A 25,081-nucleotide genomic window follows, 5' to 3' on the forward strand; every position below is an offset into this window, starting at 1 on the left:
TCTAATAGCGTTTAATTATTTAAATAGTTACAGGAATTAACTTTTTATAAAACGTTACTTTTAATATCTAAAAACAGTTCAAACACTATATTAATGAACACTATAAAAAATAACTTTTAGTATTTTGATTGATCAAAACTCAAAAATCTAATTAAAAAATTGTTGAACACAACCGTGATCGAGGTTTAATGTTTCATAATGAAATTGCATTTGTAATCAACTGAGATATAAAATCGTAAATAATGAACCTTGGATTTGGTTGCATTTTCTTTATTGAAGAGACAGAATAAAATTAGTGTAAGCCAGAATATTACAATTTAACTCTTCATAGCAATACTATTGAAACAGGTTAGAACTTTTTACCTTGTTTCCTGGTGTTGACCATGAGGGTAAGACTCTTCCTGTACAATTCTTTTCAGCCTCAATTTCTAAGCTATTAATGTCCTGATCATAACACAAATCCTGAAAGTCCAGGTCATCATCCAGGCAGTTGTAATCTGTCTTACTGGAATTATGAACGTCCGGATCTTTGTTCTGGAATTTTGCTGCCCTTCTTTTTGACCGACCAGTGCTTTTGGTGTAGTCATCGTCTTCCACAAATCCATTTGGATTGGCATTTTCGTTTCTTCTCCTCTTCATTGAATCATTGCTGTCATTGCTACTGCTGCTATTCCTGTCTGTCTTGTAGTATTCCTTTATAGTAGATTCAATCGTTTCTAGCAAACGATCTCCGTACCTGCTTACCTTGACTCTGGTTGAAGCCATAATATACATTAAACCTCTTAAGAATTCAATACATAACCTAAATCATACGTAACTTTAAAACTTACTTTCCAATGCCATTTATCTCGAGCAGTTCTTCTTTTGTTCTCGGAATTCTTTTGCTTAGGTGCTGCAGTGTGGCATTTCTAAATGAAGGAAAATAGGAACTTCTCAGGACATACAGTGATGAGTCGTAAAATTCATTTTTTTTTTTTTAAAAAGAATAAAAAACTTAGAAGGGCTTGACACGGAAATTTAAAGCCTGAATAACAGGCGAGTTTTAAAGGATCTACCCTTTACATCCATTTTTCGAAAACCAGTTTCAAAGAAATTTATATTTGTATGCAACACAGATAAAGCAGCAAACAGTCAAGAGCTCACCCAAATATGTGGTACGCCATAACCCCCTCCCCAGCTTCTTTAACAAGGATAGTTCGGAGCATCCTCAAAGCAGAATATAGTTTGGCAGATAGATTCTGTAGCACAATACATAAAGAATATGAGCAGATTCAGAGGAGAGGTTACTAAAATGGAAAATTGATAAATCAATTCGAAAATACCAAGTCCCCTTCAGGTTGAGGTTGTGCAGGAGCAAAATCGCCTTCGGATTGAGGTTGTGCAGGGGTATCAACACGTGGGGGACTTTGCTTCCCAGATACCAGCAAGCCTTTTGCAGGGGTCACACTAAATTTGCTCTGTTTTGATGGTTTTACGGCTGAAGGGAATCTGCAAAGGACTTGAGCAGTCAGTGCGAGTGTCATAATTGTGTATATCAGGTAGGCAAAAAGAATGTCTCGCCTAATGAAACAAATACACAGGATCATAAAATCCAAGGATTTGAACAAGATAAGCATAAAGCTAGAGTTATTAGTGAAGATCCTTAGATCTTTACATTTTATACAAAGAAAGACTGACAGGTGCCCATAAATACTAAATTTTATTACTTAGAAAGATATTAATTCCAGAATTAGGCATCTAATGAACCAATCTAAGACCAACTCCGGTAGCATTCTTGTCTAATTTGTCTTGGTAACATCTGTATTCTAAATGGGTAGATAACTGGCCAATCAAGAGTTATAGATTTAATCCTGACAAGAAACCAAATAAAACAAATGAACTGGTGCAGGAGATGGTTCTACTTCATCTAGGCTTGGCATTTACACGAATCTTTGAGAAGAATAGCCAATCGCCACATATAATCATGATATAACATATTTGCTACAATAGACAATACAATATATCATGATCAGATGTGAAGAAAATAGTGACTTCAAGCATTTATTGTAATGTAATGAAAATGTTAGCATAAAGATGATTTATAACAAATATATGAACGTGCCAAGTCAACCCAAAGTAGACACTCATTATATATAGCACTTGCCATTTCAGATGCCAAATTCTTGTTAAAGCAGATGTGCTCACAAGTTAAAGCATGATATAAAAGACAAACCTTAGTATGATAGTCTGCCGACCGGAGCATAGACTGTAAGCCTTGGATTCATTCACCTAAAACAAACATCATGTGACAAAGATCTCTTATTTTCTCGCACATAAAATAATACATTGAGTATAGAGTTGCTTCTCAGTTGCAAGGAACTGAAGCAGTAGAAAAAATTAAAAAAATTAGAAGTACCTTCAATACTGATGAAACAGATCCATAAATATCACTTTTCTTAACATCCTCCACAAGAAAATCATCAGTAACAAGATGACGCAATATTCGGGAAGCTTCACTCTTGGCAAGGTGTTTTCCAGCTCCATGAAGGTTCAACTTCTCATGTCTGTATCTCTTGACCTAGTTTTGGAAGAAAAAACAGGCAATTCTTCAAGACATAACAAGTAATGAATATAAGAATGTGTGTGTAGTCTTTGTTGTTCAGACATACATATTGATTTAAGGAGCCCCTGTAGACTTCTAAAATATGAGATGATGAAAACTGCTGGCCTGTCAACTTCACCAGTTCAACCTAAGCAAGACACGGTAAAAATGTTACTGGACAAACATGCCAGGGATGTAACACATTACAATAATGACAACAAATTTGATATAAGACAGGCCAAGGCAGGAAATATTTGTTAAGGGGCTGAAATGTTTTCAAACCAATTGCTTTGCATTCTCAGTGACATCCTTCTCCACTAAAGTTTTGGTCGTGGAACAATTATCACATGTTTTTTTGCAGTTTCCAGAATCAAACTTTTCTCCAAAATGTAACAGTTGAAGTAGACGTCGACAGTCAACATCATTTTCACAATAACTGACCTGAAATAATTTAAGAAGTCATGTTTTAGACTCCATTAGGGTAAGGACAATTATAGTGATAGTAAGCACAACATCAAAAGGCTTGTATCAAGGTACCATTCGCAGAAGATTTTCAGTATTTTTCTCAAGGACCCTCTCTGAATTTGTCATATTAGAACGATTATATGCAGGAGTCCAGGGACTTTGCTCCATCTGTCCTTGGATAATCATATGCTTGACACGTATCTGGGAAAGAAGAGAAAATGTAGAAAAATATGGATCAGAAACTGAAAAGGAGGCAAGTAAGGATGCATCATTACTATAACTATAAGAAGACACATTACAGACTTAGTTTACCCAATTAACTTACATAGTCACTATAACTGTAATACAACACACAAGATGAGCGCTGACCATCTCGACCAGCACGGCCACACTCCTGCAATACATGGCAAGAATCCATCATGCCAACACAGTTATAAAACCCAAAAATTAATTGTATTGCACTTTTCTAAGTTGTACATCATAAAACAGATCCTATTGCACCTTAATGTTAAATTGACACTTGGATCAACATCATGTACCAACAAGTTTCAAAAATAAGAATATATTGTACCTGATGGTAACCTTCGATAGATTTTGGAAGAGAATGATGAATTACAAAGCGGACATCTGGTTTATTGATACCTGTAATATTCTTATATTACTACAAGGTTCCTTTAGTTGATCAAGATAAAGAGTAAATGAGAATAAATGATACCCATTCCAAATGCCACTGTGGCACAAATTATATTGACTTCATCTTTGCTCCACTGCTTCTGGACAAAGGCTCGTTGTGCAGCATCCATATTACCATGGTAAAATGCTGCTTTATGTCCACATTCCTGTTCAATTAAGGCACATTCTTGAGCAAACAAAAGCTAAAATAACATGAATTGGTTATCATTTAATGTTATAGCTGTAATAATAATGACAATGACAGAACCCTGCACATTCTAAGTAGGGGAAAAAGACTTCTATATAACAAAAAATGTACAAGAAAACCCCTATTATCAAAATTATATGAGAATGAGAATATTCCTTTTCCTTGCACATATCGAGTAAATTAATAGCTGACATAAAACTGGTTAGTGGTTACCTTTCTACCATGACAAGGACCATAACAGTAAAAAGAAACAAAGTGAAGTTCATTAACAGATCCAAGAAATTTATAGAGATCAGATATATGTTTGAAATGAAACTATAACCATGAGAATAAGATATCAAGACAGAATACAAACCTGAAGTTTTTCAGCAACCTTTTCACAGTCCATTCTTGAAAGACAATAAATAATTCCACATTCATCAAAATGATTTTCTTTAATAAACTTGTCAATGTCATCTAAGCACTTCTTTGTCTTGGGGATCACGGAATACCTGCAGTGTTCACAATAAGTTGGGATTTTAAAAATAGTGCCAATGCATATTTATTTACCACTTACCATAAATTTGGGCGATTAAAACTTTGTCGGAAAATAATGCAGTCAACTAGACCAAGAGCTTGGACAACATCTTCCTTTACACTTGCTGTTGCAGTAGCCGTTAAGGCTAACACAGGAGTTTTCTCAAATTTCTTTTTCAAGATGCCAAGTTCCTGTTTATTCCACAGATTACCTGATCATTAGAATGCCCTCCTCTGCACTGGGTTATAAAGCGGAAAGGGATTTAAAAGCAACAACCTTGTAATCCGGTCTAAAATCATGTCCCCACTGACTCACACAATGAGCTTCATCAATAACAATCCTGGCAAGCAAGCCACGAGCATTTAAGCTTTCCAAATGTCGCAAAAGAACATCGCTTCTGCAATCAGAAAACAGAATTCAATTGGACCACAATAATATAATAAAAAAATTTTAAAAAATTACCCTAGATCAATAATTTATTATTTAAATTATGAGGGACCAGGGTCTTTTAGCATTGGCGCATAAGTACACATGCATAGAAAATAAAGCCATTGCTTGTAAGTTGTAACTATATTTCTTGTATAATTTCACATTAAGCAGCAATGTTTTTTCTATTTTACAAAATGCTAACCAAAAGAATATTACTTATAGTGCTCATCATAATTTTTACAATGCTTTTTCATATTTTGAAATAGTTATGTTAATTTTCTTCTTTCAATTTTTGATGTTAACAACAGTATCATTTCAAAATATACAATTAAAAAATTGTTTCAGAAATGTATTCACAAAAACGATGAAAGAAAATTATTCTAGAAATATTATATTGACTATAAAAGGTAATAAACTTAAAATCTACATGAGTGAGTTACATTTGAGGAAAGTCTTAGTTCATTTTTGAGACAGTTTAGCGCAAAACAAAATACATTAACAACATATATATAATAAATAGTTATTCTATGGTTTAATCATCCAATTCATAAGCTTACTGCAAATAAAGTTTACTATTTAGTTTTAAGCAAACCTAGCTCAAATATGAAGCAATAATGTGGAGGCAAATTTGGAACTCTAAGTATGGCACAAACCCCAAATTATTAAATGAAAGAAACAGCCGTATAACCCAAAGGACTTTTTGGCCCCATTAAAAATCTCCCCCAGCCAGGGATATTAAAACAATTTGTTGGTTGGTATAGGGGAGACCCAAAGCCAGCCATAAAGAAAAACAAGGAGTTAAAAAAGGTGATTTTGGGGGAGCCTTCAATGAGAAAGAGGAACAATAAGGAGAAAAAAAAATTCCGTAAGGTCTAGAAAAGGGGTTGATAAAGGGAAATCCAAATGCTGAACATGAATAAGCAAAACCAGTACCTAGATAAGATTTCAAACAGCAGAAAAGCATTATAAAATAATTGATTGATGTAAGGTTAGCACCAACCTTCCTAAATGATTCAGATCTATATGGTATGACAACTATTTAAAAAAATGGCGTCCATTGTTTGTTAGAATCTCATTGAAATGAAAACAAGATCAGCAGCAGCACCCAGTGAAATTCCATTCATGAACCTACTTGGCATATTGCATTGCTATAACATATTTGAATACAAGTCAATGAACAAAGAAGGTATGTGCAATTCATGAAATTTGCTTAAACACTCACTTGGCAACTTTCTCTGGTGTGACATATAACAACTTGTATTTACAATTATCAGAACAGAGTTCCCTTAAGATCTCCTGTTGTTCAGTCCACTCCATACTGGCACTTAAGTAAGTAGCAGATATATTCACCTAAAGCACAAACCAATAAAATTAATGAGTAGTTCTACATGAGCAAGCAGTAGCAACCTGGACAGAGAAAGGCTTGAACAGTTCAATAACAATACCTGCAAGAGATGCATTATTTGATCTTGGATAAGTGAAACAAGTGGCGAAATTACCAAGGTTACTCCTGGACAAATTAGAGCAGGCAGCTGCATGATAATAGAATACGTATTAAGATTCATGGTAAGAACAAAAAGAGAGATAATTTCCCAATATCAATGAAGGCTGGATTGCTAGTACGAAGAAGCTGACTTTGTAGCATCAAATGTCAGTGAAATGTTTCTTTAGACCCGGAAAATTTTAAAATGATGGCAGACAAACTAAGCAAATTGAAACATCCAAACAATTGATAGACTCTGAAACTAATATGGTGTTTAAATAAGAAATATGCAATGACATTATGACAGGCTGTTTTACCTGATACGTCAAGCTCTTTCCACCTCCAGTTGGCATTAGAACAAAAACATCAAATCCACTCATTGTGGCATTAATCACCTCCCTTTGATTGGGTCGAAATGAGTGATTTCCAAACACTTTCTTGTTATAGGCCTAAATAGAGCATCAAGCAAACCTCAATCAGAACAGGTAATGAAAAATAAAAACCGATTATAATCCAGTGTAGATGAGCACCTCCAGCTTTTTTGTCCAAGCAAAATTTTTACTGCTCCACTTTGGGTCATTTGAACCTTCAATATAATTAACTTCAATGAACCTTGGAACATAAGGTTCCCTCTCTATAGGACCAGATGAAAAACCAAGCCTATCTACAGAAGGGAATGAAACTGATGGTAGATTCCAATTTTCACGGCCAGCAGGTTCACTTCGCAAATGAACATGTGCATCAAATCTCATGGGATCTATTCTGCAAGCAGTGGACTGTGGTGTTTCATATTGGAAATTCCCAGTCATTGTGGAAGCAGAAAAATGTGATTTTTTCCTTTCATCATCACGCAAATATCTCTCAAGCTGCGGAATTTGCTTGTTCAGTTGTAACCTAATGATGAACACAAAAACAGACATGTATAAGAAAACCAATAATAGGGGGCTAAAAAAATGGAAGCAAAAGTGCACACTCGCTATCCAGTTTATCCATTCCATGTTTTCTGAACTCTTTTCACCCAACTATTTCCTTCCCTTCGCTGTGTCCATATATGGATTTGCACTTCTTCATTGCTTCAGCATAGATCCAGATTTACAAATAACACATCAATGAAATAAGCATTAATGAGGGAGGAAAGGGTAAGGGGTGCAACCTATCTAGGCGAAGCTTCTCTATCTGCGACGGAGTCAGGTTAGTATTGTCAAGCAGTTCATTTGACACAGCAATTAGCATGTCCTTCATTTCTTGTAAATGATTATTAGCTTCTGGGCAAAGTCCTAGCTGTATCAATTTAAGGAATTACAAGTGTTCAAACATTGTAAAAAATAGAATGAATAACAGAATATAGTACAAATACTACACCTTAACTCCATGATTGCAGTTTTGGCACAATTCAGGTGGCAAAAGATTCTCCTCTGATCTTGCAAAATTGCTTTTATCTAAAGTGGGAGTTATGGGTGGAAATTTGGAAATTGATGGTTGAGGTGTGCAGGTAGACTGGTAATGCTCAATAACTATTTGGTCCACATCAATATTCTGAAACCAAGTCAATATCAATAATGAGAAGAATGAAGGGAAATCAGCACTGATGAAACCCAGACCAAAAGTTATGACTTAAAATGGACAAACCATGGAATCTAGTCACAATGTTAATTAGAGAAAGAAAATAGTATCAAAACATTTGTCTAAATTTAGTAAAAAGCTTGAACAGTTACAAATAGAATTTGCATGAATAAAACAATACAAAATATAATAACAATTTGATTGGTTAATATTAGTATTTTATCTGGTGAACCTAAGAAAAACTGTTTCCATAACCAGATTTGTCATTATAGTTGAAAATTTCCTGTTGATTGTATTAAGTTAATTCAGATTTTAAGTTCCAACCAAGAGAAACCATGCCAAGGTTTAAATGCAATCATTTTAGCACTCTCAATTTTAATAAAACCACTAGGAAATACCAGTATTTATTACCCCGAGTAGATCATCATCATCAATAAAATCAGCTGAAGCTTCTGCAGACTCCCTATTTTGATTAGTATGTATATTATGATTGTTGAATGAACCAGCAAAATCTCTAGACAGAGTGTTGTTAGCCCCCGATGCCTTAATCTCAGTTTGCTGCCCTACACTGTTTCTAGCTTCGGCAGCTCTAGCATTGTCCTGTGGGAAAGAATTCCCCATGTACCTTACAGATTCATTATTCTTCACTCTTGATTCACTAAAGTTTTGATGTACAAGGGTTCGTTCAGAATACTTGCAATTGTTAGATGAGCTTTTTAGGTCATTTCGTGCATCCTTAGTGGGACCAGTTTTGCCAGGTTGTAAGTAGCTCCTGCAAGAAATCTGAAGACTGGAAAGAGTATGCCAAGCCTGCCAAAAGTTTTCCACATGAAAGGATTTCCTATAAGAAAACCTCATATTTTGATGAATGGAATATGCAAGTTAAAACATGAAATACTGAGTACATAAAATTGGAGAATGTTTTGACTCCGAGTGAAATAACATTGTATCATGATATCATATAAATACAAAAGTTGGCTAACAGGATGGGAATGAGAAGGTATATGTAATCTCAGCAACACACAACCAACAACACAAATTCCAACCCTCAACTATATCATATGGGAAGCCTCCATGGGAGTAGCATAAAATTTTAATGAAAGGTTAAGATGGGCATGCCATAGTTACAGATTAAAGGGACCAGTGCAGGATTTGCTTTACATTTTTTTCCCTTGTTTTTCTTTTCCAAGGTACGGGACACTCGCAATTCCACCAAGTAAATTGGAATCAAACAGAAACTACTAAAGGAAAACTCAAATTATGGCAGACATTAAACCCTTATTTGGTGCCAAAAGTAGAACTACCACACATTTTTACCTTTTCAATTTGTGGACTCTGCAGTTGTTCAAAACTCTGAATCTGACAGCAGGATAACCTGAATGGGACAGAGAATGTCTTAGAAGAATTGATGGATTGAAGAAGAAGAGCGTAAATGAAAATGATCTCAGATTTCTGAAGATTGATCCAAGTTCCCAAATTTTTTCATACCATTGGCTCCCAATTTATGAACTAAGATATTGCTTAAAAGGGACAATTACAGTTGTAAATTTTATAGTATCAGAAACCCAGAAACCAAAACCAGAAAGCCTAAGTTCAATAATTCCATGCTCAAATAGACCAGTACCAAAAAATTTAACTGAATGAGAAAGGATTATAACAAAATCAGTAAAACTGTTAGTGATGTGATTCCAAAGTGAAAGGTTTCCTTATCTATAGAAGATGGAACTACAGTCATAAAAATTGCAACTGGTCTACAGTTTTCAAGCGAGATGCTATACTGTAGAAATTCAGCCCATCTTAGACACAATAAAGATTCCCAGATCACTGAATGGCATATTACGTATCCTCCAAATTTAAAATATTCAGCACATATAAGCACACAACAAGAGAACAGATTCTATAACAACTTGAAAATGGATATACACATAGATGCATTTTGAATCAGACTCCATAAAACTTAAAGAAAAATGAAATGGTCTCCAAAAATAATTTACCTTATAGCCATGGAACCTTCAATATGACGTTTTTGGCTTTCTAGTGAGAAAAGGAAATTTGAACTCAAAAACTTCTTCTGAGATGAAAAATTATCATGTGCATTGACATGTTGGGACCAATTAAGTTTAGGGAGCTTCTCATCACATTTGTAAGCTTCACTTGAATTGCTTAGACTGCATTTAAATCATAAATGGAACCAAATGAATAGAAGAAAGACTAAAATAATGGAACCGATTAAGATAAGTGAATAGAAGAAAACTATTACTTTTTCCTCATTCGACTTTCGTTAGTCATCAGTTACTCGCCTACTTCTCGTAATTCTCTCAACACTAAGCAACCACATCATTACACAAAAAAAAAAAACCTGCTTTAGGATATAAAATATAAAGTCAGTGTTGTCCAAAACCTAGAACAGCAAATAATGCAGACAATAAACCCCACAAACATCATTTATGTGGTTTGAATGCTCCATAACCCTTGCGGTTACATAACAAAAATTTTCAGGAGGCTTTGCTTCACTTAGGTAACACATCCATAAATAGAAAAGGCCTATATGCAAATCACACAATACAAAGTCAAAGGGGACATTGAACAACAAACAATATACCAGGAACTAAAGATACAAAGTTACTGAAAACAAAAGCTTTACCTAAGACCAATTTTAAGGGTAAGCGGCTAAGTTCTAACTTGTATTGAAAATTGAAGATATTTGCCATCGATTACATCAGTGTTCAGAAACTTGTGGCTCTACTATTTACTAATCCCAATTGCATAGCATATATAAATATTCATATAACTATTCTGTAACAAATGCATGCAGCCTATGCGATAATCAACCAGGCATGCAACTCGTAACACTAATTCTTCGAAAGTTATGTGATTTAGTCAGAGAGAGGAAAAGTTAACGGAGAAGAAGATAAAATATGCAATAAATCAAGAAGTACAATTCTTAATATGTCAAACCAAACTAAACACAAATATAACATTTGGTTCACTCTAAGAATTGGTTATGGCATCCAATTCTTGAAATAGGAATCCAATTTTTGGTTTGGTTCAAGATGAAAAGAAATTCAAAATTGTTTTTGCTATTTCTATATTTGAAATTTTGAATAACTTTATTTTATATTGAAAGAATTCCTGTTATCAAATATGATTCTTAAGATAACCAACAGATTCTATTTCCTTATTTAAAGGTTGTACTTGGAAGTTGGAATAGCATTCTTTGGATTTAACATCCATTTCTATTCTCATTCCATTGCCAATGTGGACCAAAACATCCTAAAAGGTTTTATCATGACATGTACATCCTGTTACAATTCCTAGGTTAAGTAGTCATTCAATCCCAGTTTTGGGGTTCAAGAGTCATATGGTCTTCAGCTATGCTAAAGAATTGAGCATGATTTCAACTTTACGTTACTGTAATCAGACAGCACAATACTTCCAGTCCACAAATTTGCAATAAAAGATAATTTCTAAGAAAACAGGACTGAAATTCCTCTAACTTCATTGTTCTATATGCACCCCTTTAATACATATAACAATTTAGTAACAAATATACGTTTCATTTAGAAATCGGGCCATGCCAACGTCTGCAATCAAGTCTTTGAATTGTTCTATTTCTGCGCAATTTCAACTGATGTTGACGGCTAGGTTATTCTCAACTTATTCAAATCATTCTTGCGAATTCACAAGTGACAAGGCACGAACTGAATTCAGGCTATCCAACTTAAAATAAGAACAATAGCAAACAATCAAACTTTTCTTATGATATAAACAAAAGGGTAGATGAATATAGTTATTTATCGTTCACTTTTAGGTGACGAACTTTGCTACCAAATGCAAATTAACAACAAAATGAAATTTTAAATCGTTTTTGCACAACGAGCAGAAAATAAGATGTGTAAGAGAAACAGCAATATCTGAAAACCTGAAACGAAGCATTTCAATTCAATAGGACATCCAAACAAGCCCTTAACTCAAACTTCAAATTTTAAACATTAAAAGGAAAAATCTAAAAAAGGCTCAATCGGAAATGTAATGGTAGAAAATAAGATGTGTAAGAGAAAATCTCAGAAATAACTTGAACAATGACTGAAATTCAACAAAATAAGTTTTGCACGTACTCGCTAGCAATGCGTTGATCTAACAGAATCTGATCTTCGAGTATGGATATTTTAGGGATTCATAGAGAGAAAACTCCGATAAGGAATAATCGAACTAAGCTGGTTTTGTTAATCGGCGGCGAATAATGTGAGAACTTTGGACTTGAGACAGAGAGATAGAGGGATGAGGGCTCGAGTCGGGAAGAGAGGCTGAGAAGGAGCAAAAGCGCGCTCTTCAAAAAACAAACCGGGAAGTGCAATGGCGGGATTCTTCACTTTTTCTCACGAAAATGAAAAACACTGTTTATATTTTTTAATTAAATATATCTGGTAATATTTTAATTTGTTATTGAGATGTAGTTTTTACCTCGTTTAATAGATGAATTTAGTTTCAATAAAAGAGTAATTTTTTTTAAACTGTCAAATGTAAATTTGTCGAATTCGAACTCTATTTTACAAATTCAAATATTATTTTCAACCAAGTACGTGTAAACTTAATAAACTTAGATTGAATTAAGGTCGATTATTTTTTTTAAACTCGACTATAATCATATCTATAATATATTTATTATGTATTTGACTTATATTTAGTATTCTCTTAATAAAATTATATAAATACTATTTTCGATGTTATATTTTTTATTATGTACATATTAAATGAATCAATCTTATAATATCAATTCATAATAAGTTTAATAAATATAGAAAGGAAATTTCTGTGTATAATATATATACACCATGCGGATTATAACATTTATAACTTCATACGTATGCAATTTATATATGATTTGTTTAATTAAATAAATTATATATATTATATTTGTGTTGCCTATTTAATTTTTTATATTATATTTATATTTAAATATTTAATATGATTATTAAATAGAAGATATTCGTATTAACTCTAACCATATAATCAATCATACAGCTCAACTTTAGTTTGCGTTAAAGCTCAATTTCAATTTGAAAAATTTTAAATTCGATACCGTAATAAATTTAAGATATATATATATATATATATATATATATATATATATATATATAAATTATTTCGAACCAAATATCATTTGACTGAGTTTGACTCGTTTGCTAATGAATGGGCTCAAACTCGATCGAAGCTAAATTTTTTCAAATCCGAACTCCAACAGCTCACGAGCTAACTCAGTTCAATTAGACCCTGGTGAGGGAAATGAGTCAAATCCGATATGAACTCGTTATGACAATCCAGTCTAAAGAGTCATGAAAATGTTTGAATTGAACTATTCAGTCTCAGTTCAGGCTTGCATCTAGCTCTTATCAACCTGGCCCGTTCACCATCGTATACATGAGAGGGCCACTTTATTGGGCCAGATCTTGAAGTAAGCGTCGGGCTCAATCCGACCCAGCACCGATTGACAGCAAAACCGCGACACGGATATGATTATGAAGGCTTCAGCGTATCTCTCTCCGATGGCCTACTGTGGAGTCTTCCCATGTTCTTCTTCCATCTGCAATAAGGTAACTAACTATCCACTTGCATCTATTCACATTTTTGAAACACATTTGAAAGAAAAGGTGTTTGTTAATAAGAAAAGGCGAGAAAATGGAATTCCACGTACAAAAAGAAGATTGGATTTCTAGTTTTTTCTTTTTCTGTCGAACATAAATCAATTTATAGCAGTATCTCGCTGTTTGATGTCGTTTCTTAGCTACCAAATTGTAGTTGTTTGATTCTTTAGTATGCTCTATATGATCAATATTTCTGAATTCAATTCCAGAATTTGATTCTTCTTCTTTCATTTCCTGCTCTTTCTCAGCTAATAAACACCTGCGTTTATAGTCTCAATTTATTTGAGTGTATCAACTGAAGTTGAGACGTTTTCTGATTTTAGTTATTTTGCATAAATTCTGTTTTTGAACGGTTAACTTTTCTCAGAATTTTTTGCCACTGCATCGAAAACATATTGTTCTGAGTTCAAGATTCTTAAATTTGAAAGTTTATCCTAGTCAAACGAGAACTTTCATGGCAATGGAAGGAAATGGTGCTCCAGCATCAAATGATGCCTCCAAAGCCAAAATACCACACGTGTTGACTGTTGCTGGCTCTGATTCTGGTGCTGGTGCTGGAATTCAAGCTGATCTTAAGACATGTGCTGCCCGTGGAGTTTTTTGTTCTACTGTTATAACTGCTGTTACTGCACAGAACACTGTTGGAGTTCAGGTCTCACTTTAATCGTGTTTTGTTTGGTCAATGAAATTAGATTCTGCTTGGCAACTGAGAAATTTGAGAAAAGAGAAGTTATAAATTTTAGTTTTTGTACTTTTGTTTAATGGGATTCATGCAGAAATTATTTGGCTTTAGTATTTTTGAGATTTAGTAAATGAAACTGAAAAAAACCATATATTGGAAGTAATTTGGTGACTTTGTCAAGTTCGTGTTTGTAATTTCCATTACATTTGTTTTTTGATCTGTTTTGTACTTTTTCCTTTTTTGGTTGTTAGGGTGTAAACATTGTGCCGGAGGATTTTGTTGCCGAACAGTTGAAGTCAGTGCTATCTGATATGCAAGTTGATGTAGTAAGTTTAATTTAAAAATTATTATGGGTACTATTTCGAACTTGTCTTGGTTTCTCTTGTGGCGGTGTCAGTTATGGTAGACCATGTACATTCTTGAAACTTGTCTCTGTGTGTGTGTTGGGGGTGGGGTGGGGGGGGGGGGGGGGAAGGAGGGAGAGGGGTTTACTGTTTGATAAGCTTGATGATGGAGACAACTCTTTTGAATACTAACTTTCTGTTCGGTTACCCCTTAACATGTTCCATCATGCTGACTCTTTTTCTTTTTTTTTTTTTTTTTTTTGTCCATTCCTTCCAAATCATATATTTCAAATGTGACTTTTAATGGCAATCTGATTATGAAATGATGTCAGGTGAAAACAGGCATGCTGCCTTCTATTGGCATAGTCAATATTCTTCGTCAGAGTTTGAGGGAGTTTCCTGTTCGAGGTGTGCAGAAATGAAACTTAATTGCTTTATTGCGTCATTACATATTCTAGTGGCTTTTGGTTTGACTTAATTAGATAATTAAAGGCAGCTTTGGTGGTTGATCCTGTCATGGTATCTACAAGTGGAGATGTGCTAGCTGGTCCTTCCATTCTTTCTTGTTTTCAGTAAGTTAAAAACTTGTGTTTTTAAATTAATAACCATGGTTCTGTCAATTTGTTTATGTGCTTCTAAGAAAACTCATTCAGCTAACTTGCCCCTTGTCCATGCATTTTTATTGCTTGGGATTTTACTGGCCTCTATCTCTATCTGTTGCATGTGCTTCTTGAATCTTATCTGTCCATATTTTTGGCCACCAAACTCATTCTAAAACAACTAATGTCTGACGTGGATAAGAAATTGGAGTGGTTGACATTTTGATCCTTGATGAGATAACTTGCCAAAAAGGGCTGTAATATGCTGAAACTAATTGATGTGTGTTATATATCAGAGTGTCATTCTGTTTTTCTTCATCTTTAGTTGGAGCTTTTGTTTGTGCATTTGTAATATTGGAAAATTCACAGAATCTCTAAATCTGGCTCTTGAATGCAGAGAGGAGCTTCTTCCCATGGCTGACATCATAACTCCAAATATAAAAGAAGCATCTGCTTTACTTGGTGGCACGCCCCTTAAAACAGTTGCTGATATGCGCTCTGCTGCGAAACTTTTGCATGCTATAGGTCCTCGGTTAGTGGAATTTTCTTTTAATTCTTGGAATTTCAATTAGCTAGTTGTGAAATTATTATGTATTTTTCTATTTCTTTGTTGTCATTCAGAAACGTACTTGTCAAAGGTGGTGACCTCCCTGACTCTTTGGATGCGGTTGACATTTTCTTTGATGGTAAACATAAGTTTTACAGAATTCTTGAGCAACAATGATATTCTTGTTTCCTTCATTTGATGTGCACTGTACACATGAAGTGTCAACGTTAGCCTTTAAGATGTAAATTTCACTCAATGAATGCCTTGCTTTGCAGGCAAAAACTATCATGAGCTGCGCGCATCTCGCATAAAAACTCGCAACACCCATGGTACTGGTTGCACTTTGGCATCATGCATAGCAGCTGAGCTGGCAAAAGGTTCCCCAATGCTCTCAGCTGTTAAGGTAATCAATAGTTATATAGTGGTTCTGTTTTCATTTCCCAGCTAAATTCATAGATTTTGTGATTCATGAATACAGTGAAAGTATCTGAAGTACTTGATTCATAAAGTCCAGAGTGGAATGCAAAATATAGTATTGGTATAGTATTTCAAATTTTTTTTAGCACCAAGTTTTAACTTTGGAGTAATCTAAATTTGCTTGATGGAAATAATTCTAGCAATCAAGAATTCGCATAATTGTTAACAGCAAGAAGTCCATTGTTTCATGAGTGATTAAGATGGTTGTTAAAGTTCCGTGGGATCGAGTTGAGAAAAATGTTCTAGTTTGTGCATGTTAAAAAAGCAACTGTTTTCCTTCTTCTGCATGAGAGTGACAAACGAGGGGCATGGGGGAGGGAGTTATGATGATGCTTGACATCCTTTGCTAGCTGTTGTGGTGTGCATACTATCTATGAGATCTCCATTCCCTTTTTCCGACTCTTCATCTGTTATTTTCTTTTCGTTTATCTTTTCTGCCCTTCCTTTAACTGGTAGATGAGCACCCTAGTCATTTTGTTTCTTGAATTTGGGCAGATAGCTAAACGATATGTTGAGACTGCCCTGGAATACAGCAAAGACATTTTCATTGGAAATGGGCGTCAAGGCCCCTTTGACCACCTTTTAAAGCTTAAGAATGGTATTCACAATTGTAGACAAGAGACATTCAATCCAAGTGACTTATTTTTATATGCTGTTACGGATTCTCAAATGAATAAAAAGTGGGGACGATCTATGGTGGATGCCGTTAAAGCCGCAATAGGAGGAGGTGCAACCATTGTTCAGTTGAGGTTTGACTGCCGGTTATATGTTTTTCAGAAGACTTGTTTTTTCCCTTTTCAAAATAAACTTGTAAAAAGCAAACTGAAAGTAATTTTCCTAGTACTTGTTACTTCTATGTTCTTGAATTTCCATTTCTACCAGGTGCATGATGGTAGGAAACTTAGTTTTCATTAATTGAAGATTTCTGTCTTTTCCTCTCATAATTTTCTTTTCATTAATTTACATGATCCAGGCAAACATATTTCAAATATTTTTCTGTCTATTTGATTAACAACACAGTTTAATAGAAGTTTGTTTCTTTCATGCACTCTTTATTATTACCTTAAAGAGGTTCAATATGTTTATAAATATAGTTTTCAATTCTCATCTTGAACTATATGGAGTAACTGTCCACGTTAAACCATTTATATACAAAAAAATAATTTTGTTAAATCGGGAATTTACTTCTCAGGGAGAAGGACGCAGAGACAAGGAGTTTTTTGGAAACAGCCAAGGCATGTGTTGAAATTTGTCATTCCCATGGAGTGCCTCTATTGATAAATGACAGAGTTGATGTAGCCCTTGCGTGTAATGCCGATGGGGTGCATGTTGGTCAATCTGACATGTCTGCTCTTGTCGCCCGCACTCTTCTTGGTCCTGAAAAGATAATTGGCGTATCATGCAAAACACCCGAGCAAGCTCAACAAGCATGGATTGATGGTGCTGACTACATTGGTTGTGGTGGTGTATATCCAACAAATACAAAGGCAAACAATACCACTGTTGGTTTGGACGGGTTAAAAGCTGTTTGTTTGGCTTCTAAGTTACCAGTGGTCGCCATTGGTGGCATCAATGCTTCAAATGCAGGTGCTGTGATGGAAACCAATGTATCAAATCTGGAAGGTGTTGCAGTTGTTTCAGCTCTATTTGACAAGGAAAATGTTGCGGACGCGAGCAGGAATATGCATGCTATATTGAAAGAAGCAACATCCAAGGTAAAATGACGCATATACCAGTAGTTTTCTTTCAGTAAATTCTCTGGTAATGTTCATGTCATTCTAGCTGTTTGTTTTAGTAGCGTATAAACTTGAATTGCAATGATTAATGTGTCTTATGAGTTGATAAAGAATGGGAATAGAATTTTAGAGTTCGCTTATTTGATTGTTTCAGATCCTTTTTTGTTTAATAATTGAGAGATTTGTCTATAATTCAAACAACTTTGGTGTCTCTCAAGAGGCCTAATAGTGATTTCGTCATGGACAAATTGCTTCATTTTAATGCCAATGAAGAAGAAACGATAAGGATAAGCCATGCTTTTCCTTTGTTTTAATATAAAAATTCTCGCTCTCCTGAGGCTTAATTCTGCAAATTATGCAACCTTGCGAATGTTTGTGTTCTTCGCACACAGTCAGTAGAGCGCATCAGCTCAACAAAAACAATGGTTTTGTCTATGTTGGGGAAAATGCTTTGGAGTATGGATTCTTTTACACGTAATCCAATCTGTATATGCCAAATTGAGTATTATTTTATGCTTGTTTTTCAGTGAAAAAAATCTAAGTCCTCATTATTCTATTGTTTAAAACGCTTATACACGACTGTTAATCATTGTAATGATTGAGAAATCCTTAAAAAGTTTTATTTATTTTAAAAAAAATTGAAATTTGTATATTTAATATTTGTATCTCTAGATTTTTAATTCCATAAATTTTAGATGTCTCAATCCAAAAAAAGTTAACTTTTAGAATAAATTCCATGAACTCTAAAAATATATTTAAAATCATTTTCAAAAAAGACATAATAAATTCCAAATGTATCCTTAAAGTTTAGAACTAATTCACCGTAATTATGATCTAAATAATCCATTTATATGGCGTAATAAATGATTACTATATTTTTAAAAGTTAATTATATTGCTAATTTAAATATAATTCAAAATTCAAAAAAATTATTTAGCAAACAATTAAATAATATTTAATTTATTTATGATAAAACTATCCTATTCCTATACATCGCCACTCAAGTGTGATATTTTTATTTTAATAAACAACTAACTTTGTGATCAACCAAATGAGAGATTTTGGTGAAATCCATAAATTTAATGAAATTATGATTTTATTTTTATTATTTGTATACTTATTTTGCGAATCAATAAAATCATAAAATTTATATATATAGCATATTTGGATCATATTTTAGAGAATCAAATTACAAAAATTTTGGAATATCAAATATTGTTAAAACAATATTTAATATCCTGCTTACCAAATTAAACTGTTGATACAATCCCACAATTAGATATAAGACAAACAAAATTATAGTAATATTATATATTATTGCTATGGTCCTCAAACTGACAAAACCTCCATACAGTGTACATAATAGTCTATAAGTCAATTATGACACTATCAGAAACCTCAGAAATAAAAGATAAAGCATGACAGACTCTCATAGGCATCTTTTCAAATCTTCACATTTCCAATTTCCCAATAACAAAGACACTCTAAAATCTCATTTTTAAGTTGAAATCACACCCCTCTGCCCAACATGCTATAATTTACATACATTTATTCAAGACCATGTCCTAAGTACAAAGTTTTATACAAGCACAATAGCATCTTATAGGTATCCAAGCCAAAACTTTTAGATCACCGGTACCTGAAAAAGGGACGATTAATTCTTAACTGACACGAAATTCTCCACTTGCCTGTGCTTCCTTAACTCTCTTCTCATACTCATCTTCCTCTTCTTCTTCTTCAGCCTCTGTGTCATCTTCTTTCCCATCACCATCTTCTTCTCCTCCCCAACCAAAGCCTCCAATAGATCGAGATACTGGAGGAGGACTTTTGGCCTCTTCCACAATCTTCATGATTTCTTGATCAGTTTGCAAGGAAAAGCCAGGATTTTCTTTCCTGTAGTACATGGCTTGAGCTGCCTCTGTCAGTTCCCTTGGCAAGTTCTTCAAAAACCATGGATGGCTCCTGATTTCTTTGATTGTGATCCTCTGTACAATGTAGTATAGCTTAGAATTCTAATATCCTACTAGAGCAGTCATCATGAGAAAGTTCAGGGTTAAAGATAAAAACAAAATGCTCTTATGATAGCAGAAGATCAGAAAATGTCAGACAAATAGCATGTACCCATCCACAAAGGAGTCATTGCTGATGCAAACACCACTTTAAAACATATTGTGAAACATTTCACAGGACCTATATACTTATGATTATAATTCTAGTAACTCTGGTAAAAAATTTATACTTAGAAGATACTTTGTGTTTGATGACCAATATCGGATTACAAGGAGAAGGCTGGAAAATGCACTATGATGAGATGGATCGAATTAGACCTCCACCAAATTAACTAATACAAGGGGAAAATGCAATAGAGATTCTTCACAGGAAAATAGTCATATCATATCAGCATACATATTTTGCGGCTGCGTGCATCAAGTATAAGAGCCAGTGTCAAACATGCACACCATTAACAGGTCAACAGATCAATCCTCATGCACAGATCAACAGATCAATCCCCATGCAGTGACAGAGATCCAGATTTGCTTAATTGCAGGAAACAAAAGCATAGTATCAAGTACACAGATGAGCCAATATTCAATATAGATTTAACCAAAAATCAGGATTCAGTTTCCAGATGTAAAATGGATCAGTCCAACCTGAAAGACTAAATTCAATCAGTCTAAAGATTTTCAGTTTCCATTTTTTGTTTGTGGGAAAGGGTGAAAACTGCATTTCCATTATTACAATCCAATAAGCCTCACTCGTGATTCTACCAAAAGGTGCAAACTAAAACCAACAATAGGAAAACACATTCTTCCTCATGCAAAATCAAAATTAAAGAAAATCAACTTAATGGCTATCTGCTAAATTGAGGTGAGGGAAACAGGCCAAATAAATTTTTTCAGCATTTCAATTTGGTTTAGTTTTTAGAAACTGTTTGGTTTACAAATTTGATATGGTTAATAACATGTACTAGACCAACCAAACAGTAAAACTTTGTATGTTGTCTCTGTGTGTAGTAGACAACACCAGGTCTATCTTATAGGCATAACATCAGTCTTGGTTTGACACATTTCTTTTCTGGGTTGTCTAGTTGCTTTGTGCATGTAAAAGGTTTCACCTCTAGGCTTTCAAGACCCAGTGATGTTTTTATGGTAAGATGCTTTGGTAGTCTTATGTTTTGGTTGTTGAGGCTTTATTCCTTCTGGAATGGTTAGGAGGATAAGAAGCCATGGTCGTACAACAGGAAGTATCCAGACTAGATTTTCCAGTCGAGAATGCGAGATCCAAGCATAATTTCTCTATCTTTTTATCCATCTTGGAACAGGACAGAGCCAGAACCAGGTACATTCATCTCCTTTCATGCTTGGACCAATAACTTGTGATAGTATGCCACTGTCTCTTAGCACCAGGCATGGTGAAGGCAATTGCATAAGCCAAAAAAAATCATAGAAGCAAATAAATAATATGCCTTCAATTCACAGAACCACAGAGAGAGAGAGAGAGAGAGAGAGAGAGAGAGAGAGAGAGACAAGAAGAAAGAAGAAACTTGGAAACTAAAAAAAGAACAGGAAAAAGAATAATGCCAACAATAACAATCATGTGATAAAATATGGAAGAGGGCAAGTTATTCCTCCAATGTTTTTGACACTTAGAATGCCATCGCAGAAAAATTCATAGCCACAGACAAATTACTTTGGCATCTAACCAAGGACCAATGAATTAACAACACTTGATTACAGGACAATTGCCAATGTAGAACACATGATGCCATCTTCATACTATAAGTTGATTGCTTTCTTAGGCAAATTCATTAATACATACCCTGGATGGGTTGGCAACAAATATGCGAGAAAGGAGATGTCTGCAATCTTGAGATATGTGAACATAATCAGGGATCTTGTACTGGACAGCCATTATTCTCTGCAGAACAACATGGGAATTATAAACATTGAAAATATAAATATTTCTGAATATTCTTATATAAAGAGAATAGAATACATTGATTGTCTTCCTGAAATTCTTTGGGTCCTCTTGATCTTCAAATGGGTATGCTCCTACCAGCATAACATACAGAGTCACTCCACAGGACCATACATCTGCCATCTGAAAAATCAGAGCCAATATTAATGAAAATATCGTAAGAGAAGAAAGTGGATCTAAACCAAGCTTATGAATGAAAAGAATTCATTCACACTCTCTGTTTAGCACACTTCCAACTAGGTAGATTAAAAGGTCAAAGTCTAAGTGGTTTCCCAGAGAAGAAAAGAGTAAAACTGCTTGCCTTTCCCAAGAGTTTCACATGCAAACATGTATTGCTGAAAAGAAGCCATAAACAATCACACAGAAGCCAGAGTTCCAATTGATCATGGCATGCAGTTTGTAATATAAAGGTTGCTGACAAATGGAGGAAATGGAATTTTGGAAAGTTAATTCCATCTATGTTCAGTTAAAAGTTTTTAAACATGACTAAAAAGAGAGAATGGCCATCCATCCTACAAACCCAACTACCTGAACAAAAAAAAAAAAATTAACCAGCGTTCAAATTCATCTTGTAGTTGATGGAAAGAAAATAATAAAGATTCAACTTTTACACAATCTCAGGGAGTATCGCATGTCACATTGGGAAACAATTATTCAAACAGATCCTAATTCTTCATGACTTATGATCACATAAGGTTGGTGCTCTATCTCCTACATTATGTAACTATCTTTTCACAACTTCTTACTCAACAATCAAAATAATGTAATGTAACACTTAAACGATACCATTGCCTGATATCTTCTAATTTCGATTACAAGTTCTAATTCATGTAATGTAATATTGAATAAACCAAAACTTTTAACACTCATTGCTGAACACAATGGAATAATCTGGAGAAAGATTGGAGGTTTTCATTTAATGATCTTAGATTGTTATTGACAATTTTTTTAAGCAAAACTGTAACTAAATCACATCCCTTAGTGATGAGCTTCCATCAGTGCAATATGTGTGCCTATCAACCATATAAACAATATCAGTTACCTTGCCATCATATTCTCTCCTAGAAAGAACCTCTGGGGCAATATAAGCCGGAGTGCCAACTGTGGATTTGGGTCTTGAATGCAGCAAGGATGACTGCACAAGCAATGATTATCACAAAATCAAAAATTCCATAAATAAACCACAAGAGACAGAAGGCACCAATTTGGTTCTTTCAGTGAAACCTTAGAATAACCAAAATCACAGATTTTCAGACGTGGTGCTGGGCTGCCATCCAGCAAGGTATTTTCTAGCTTCAAATCTCTATGGCAAATTTGCTGCAATCATTAAAAAATAAATAAATAAATAAAAATAATGGATTTTTCAAGCAATCCGATAGCACAAATGCTATCTTCTATATACTACATTTGATTTACCAGGGAATGGCAGTAGCTGACTCCTGAAATAAGTTGTTGGAAAAAGTATCTGGCCTGGAATGAATTAAAAGGCAACTTTAGCAAACACTAAAAATAAACACAAATTTCACTGAAACTTCATTCCAATTAATACAGAACTCAATGTACTTAGAGAAACCACAAATCCTGAAACATTGAAGCCATGAAAAAGCAAAAACAAAGAAAAAACCAAAACCTCGTCTTCACTGAATCTTCCAGCATTGCAAATTCGCTCAAACAGCTCCCCTCCTGCAGCGTACTCCATAACAATAGCGAGATGTGTTGGTGTCAAAACCACCTGCAAATACCCAAAGAAAACTCTTTTACATCAAGAAACAAAAGTCAATCTCTTGAAACAAACATCCAAAATAAAATGTATATATTAAAAAAACACTTAAAAGCCATACAATAATATTAAAACATGGGAGAGTGTTCAGAACTAACCTCCTTGAAACGAATTATATTTGGGTGCCGAAGCGATCTGTGATTTATTATCTCCCTTGCCACATTTTCATCAATCTGAACCCTCGCAACAAATAAATACAATTAACACTGGAAAAAAATTCTAAAAGAATTTAAAATTAAAACATGAAATGTTTTACTAGAATATATCAAAATTCAGCAACTACCATTCTTCCATCACAAAATCTAGTCCATTTTATTACAAAAATAAAAAGAATAACAAACGGAAAAAGAAAAGTCATTTTCTTTACCATGCATCACACTTACAGTCAACAAAAAAATATTATATATATATACACGCACAATATTTATTCATATTTATATTTATATATATAGATGAAAGAACCAACCTTGTGCCCGCGCTCGATGTACTTCATAGCAACAAGCTCTTTGGTCTCCTTGTTCCTCATGAGCCTAGCCACTCCAAAATTCCCAGATCCTATATCTTTCACCAGCTCGTACTTCTCCATTTCACCTTCTGTTATTTACCAAAGGTATCAAATACAATGAAAACAAACAAAAACCCTAAATTCAGCTCCAAAAACCTCCTAATCAATCACAATTCAGCTTCAATTCATATCTCCCACGTTAAAAACCGTAGAAAGGGAAGAACTTTGACAATGATTCTGAAAAACAGGAGCTTTAGAGGGAGGGAGAAAGGAATTTGGGTAGGAATCTGAGGTAATTAAGAGAGATTTAAGAGAAAAAAGAGAGAAAAGGAAAGGAAAATATGGAATTGAAGAGATTTGAAGGAAAGCAAAGAATCTGTGAAATTTGAATTAAAAAGGGAAAGAAACAAACTGTGATTATTAAGAGAAGAAAGAATCTGTAGAACTGTAGCTTTTGTGGGTGTTCACAGGCAGAGAAAGAGAGAGAGAGAGACAAAGTGAATGTGTCTTTTTGTAGATAGAGAGAAAAGCAGAGCGAGAAAGAGCAAGGGAATGTAATGTGTGCAATTTGGAAAGGAGAGATGGGTGGAATACTGGAATATCTCACTGTATCATTTTTTTTGTGAGGGATAGTAAAAGTGTGGGATGGCTCAACTTTATTATGGTGAGCTCGCTCTTTCTTTTCTTTTTTTTTTTTTTTTTTCGGGATTTTTCCTTATGGCATTGGCATCATCAGAAAAGAAAAGGATAGTGAAAGCATGTAAATTAAAGAAGCAACGTTTCTACTTATTTTGAGAAAATTCTTAAAATACTTTCCTTTTCTTGAACACTTATATATATATATGCCTGAACCAAATTTGTAAATTAACT

General features: G+C 34.2%; 3 protein-coding genes across 9 annotated transcripts; 1 reads left to right on the forward strand and 2 right to left on the reverse strand.

The window, feature by feature from the left end:
* Positions 1–228: 228 nt before the first annotated feature.
* On the reverse strand, positions 229–12,291 carry RECQ4A (DNA helicase (RECQl4A)). Of its 5 annotated transcripts, none has more exons than XM_020679023.2 (26): positions 12,037–12,291; positions 10,179–10,242; positions 9,913–10,086; positions 9,236–9,293; positions 8,330–8,728; positions 7,718–7,891; positions 7,509–7,636; positions 6,886–7,249; positions 6,673–6,804; positions 6,318–6,404; positions 6,095–6,222; positions 4,720–4,840; positions 4,483–4,634; positions 4,282–4,417; positions 3,762–3,885; positions 3,618–3,688; positions 3,372–3,440; positions 3,119–3,247; positions 2,864–3,022; positions 2,649–2,729; positions 2,396–2,557; positions 2,213–2,268; positions 1,323–1,488; positions 1,144–1,238; positions 831–908; positions 229–751 (listed from the first exon to the last, which is right to left on the reverse strand). In XM_020679023.2, the coding sequence occupies exons 2-26, from the start codon at positions 10,205–10,207 to the stop codon at positions 337–339; spliced, it is 3,687 nt and encodes a 1,228-aa protein (XP_020534682.1). In that variant the 5' UTR covers positions 10,208–10,242; positions 12,037–12,291; the 3' UTR covers positions 229–336. The 5 variants fall into 5 exon arrangements, with proteins under 5 accessions (XP_020534682.1, XP_012071305.1, XP_020534681.1 ...); XM_012215915.3 differs by having other exon boundaries at positions 10,179–10,277; XM_020679022.2 differs by having other exon boundaries at positions 10,179–10,280.
* An 893-nt stretch (positions 12,292–13,184) lies between these two features.
* On the forward strand, positions 13,185–18,088 carry TH1 (thiamine biosynthesis protein). 3 transcript variants are annotated; one of them, XM_020679020.3, is made up of 10 exons: positions 13,185–13,512; positions 13,931–14,215; positions 14,497–14,571; positions 14,922–14,997; positions 15,086–15,161; positions 15,586–15,720; positions 15,810–15,874; positions 16,011–16,138; positions 16,708–16,955; positions 17,405–18,088. In XM_020679020.3, exons 1-10 carry the CDS (start codon positions 13,432–13,434, stop codon positions 17,934–17,936), a joined length of 1,701 nt encoding a protein of 566 aa, XP_020534679.1. In that variant the 5' UTR covers positions 13,185–13,431; the 3' UTR covers positions 17,937–18,088. The 3 variants fall into 3 exon arrangements, with proteins under 3 accessions (XP_020534679.1, XP_012071303.1, XP_012071304.1); XM_012215913.4 differs by having other exon boundaries at positions 13,189–13,512; positions 16,708–16,961; XM_012215914.4 differs by lacking the exon at positions 13,931–14,215 and having other exon boundaries at positions 13,191–13,512; positions 16,708–16,961.
* Positions 18,089–19,386: 1,298 nt separating this feature from the next.
* Positions 19,387–24,776, reverse strand: LOC105633334 (serine/threonine-protein kinase SRK2A). Its single transcript, XM_089722518.1, has 9 exons — positions 24,173–24,776; positions 23,805–23,879; positions 23,557–23,658; positions 23,343–23,396; positions 23,151–23,243; positions 22,969–23,061; positions 21,945–22,049; positions 21,768–21,866; positions 19,387–19,933 (listed from the first exon to the last, which is right to left on the reverse strand). The coding sequence occupies exons 1-9, from the start codon at positions 24,290–24,292 to the stop codon at positions 19,610–19,612; spliced, it is 1,065 nt and encodes a 354-aa protein (XP_089578644.1). The 5' UTR covers positions 24,293–24,776; the 3' UTR covers positions 19,387–19,609.
* Positions 24,777–25,081: the final 305 nt, after the last annotated feature.

The sequence above is a fragment of the Jatropha curcas genome, chromosome 6, assembly GCF_041381405.1.
Source record: "Jatropha curcas cultivar XTBG-Jc1 chromosome 6, XTBG_Jcur_1.0, whole genome shotgun sequence".
In the NCBI taxonomy this organism is placed as follows: Eukaryota; Viridiplantae; Streptophyta; class Magnoliopsida; order Malpighiales; family Euphorbiaceae; genus Jatropha; species Jatropha curcas.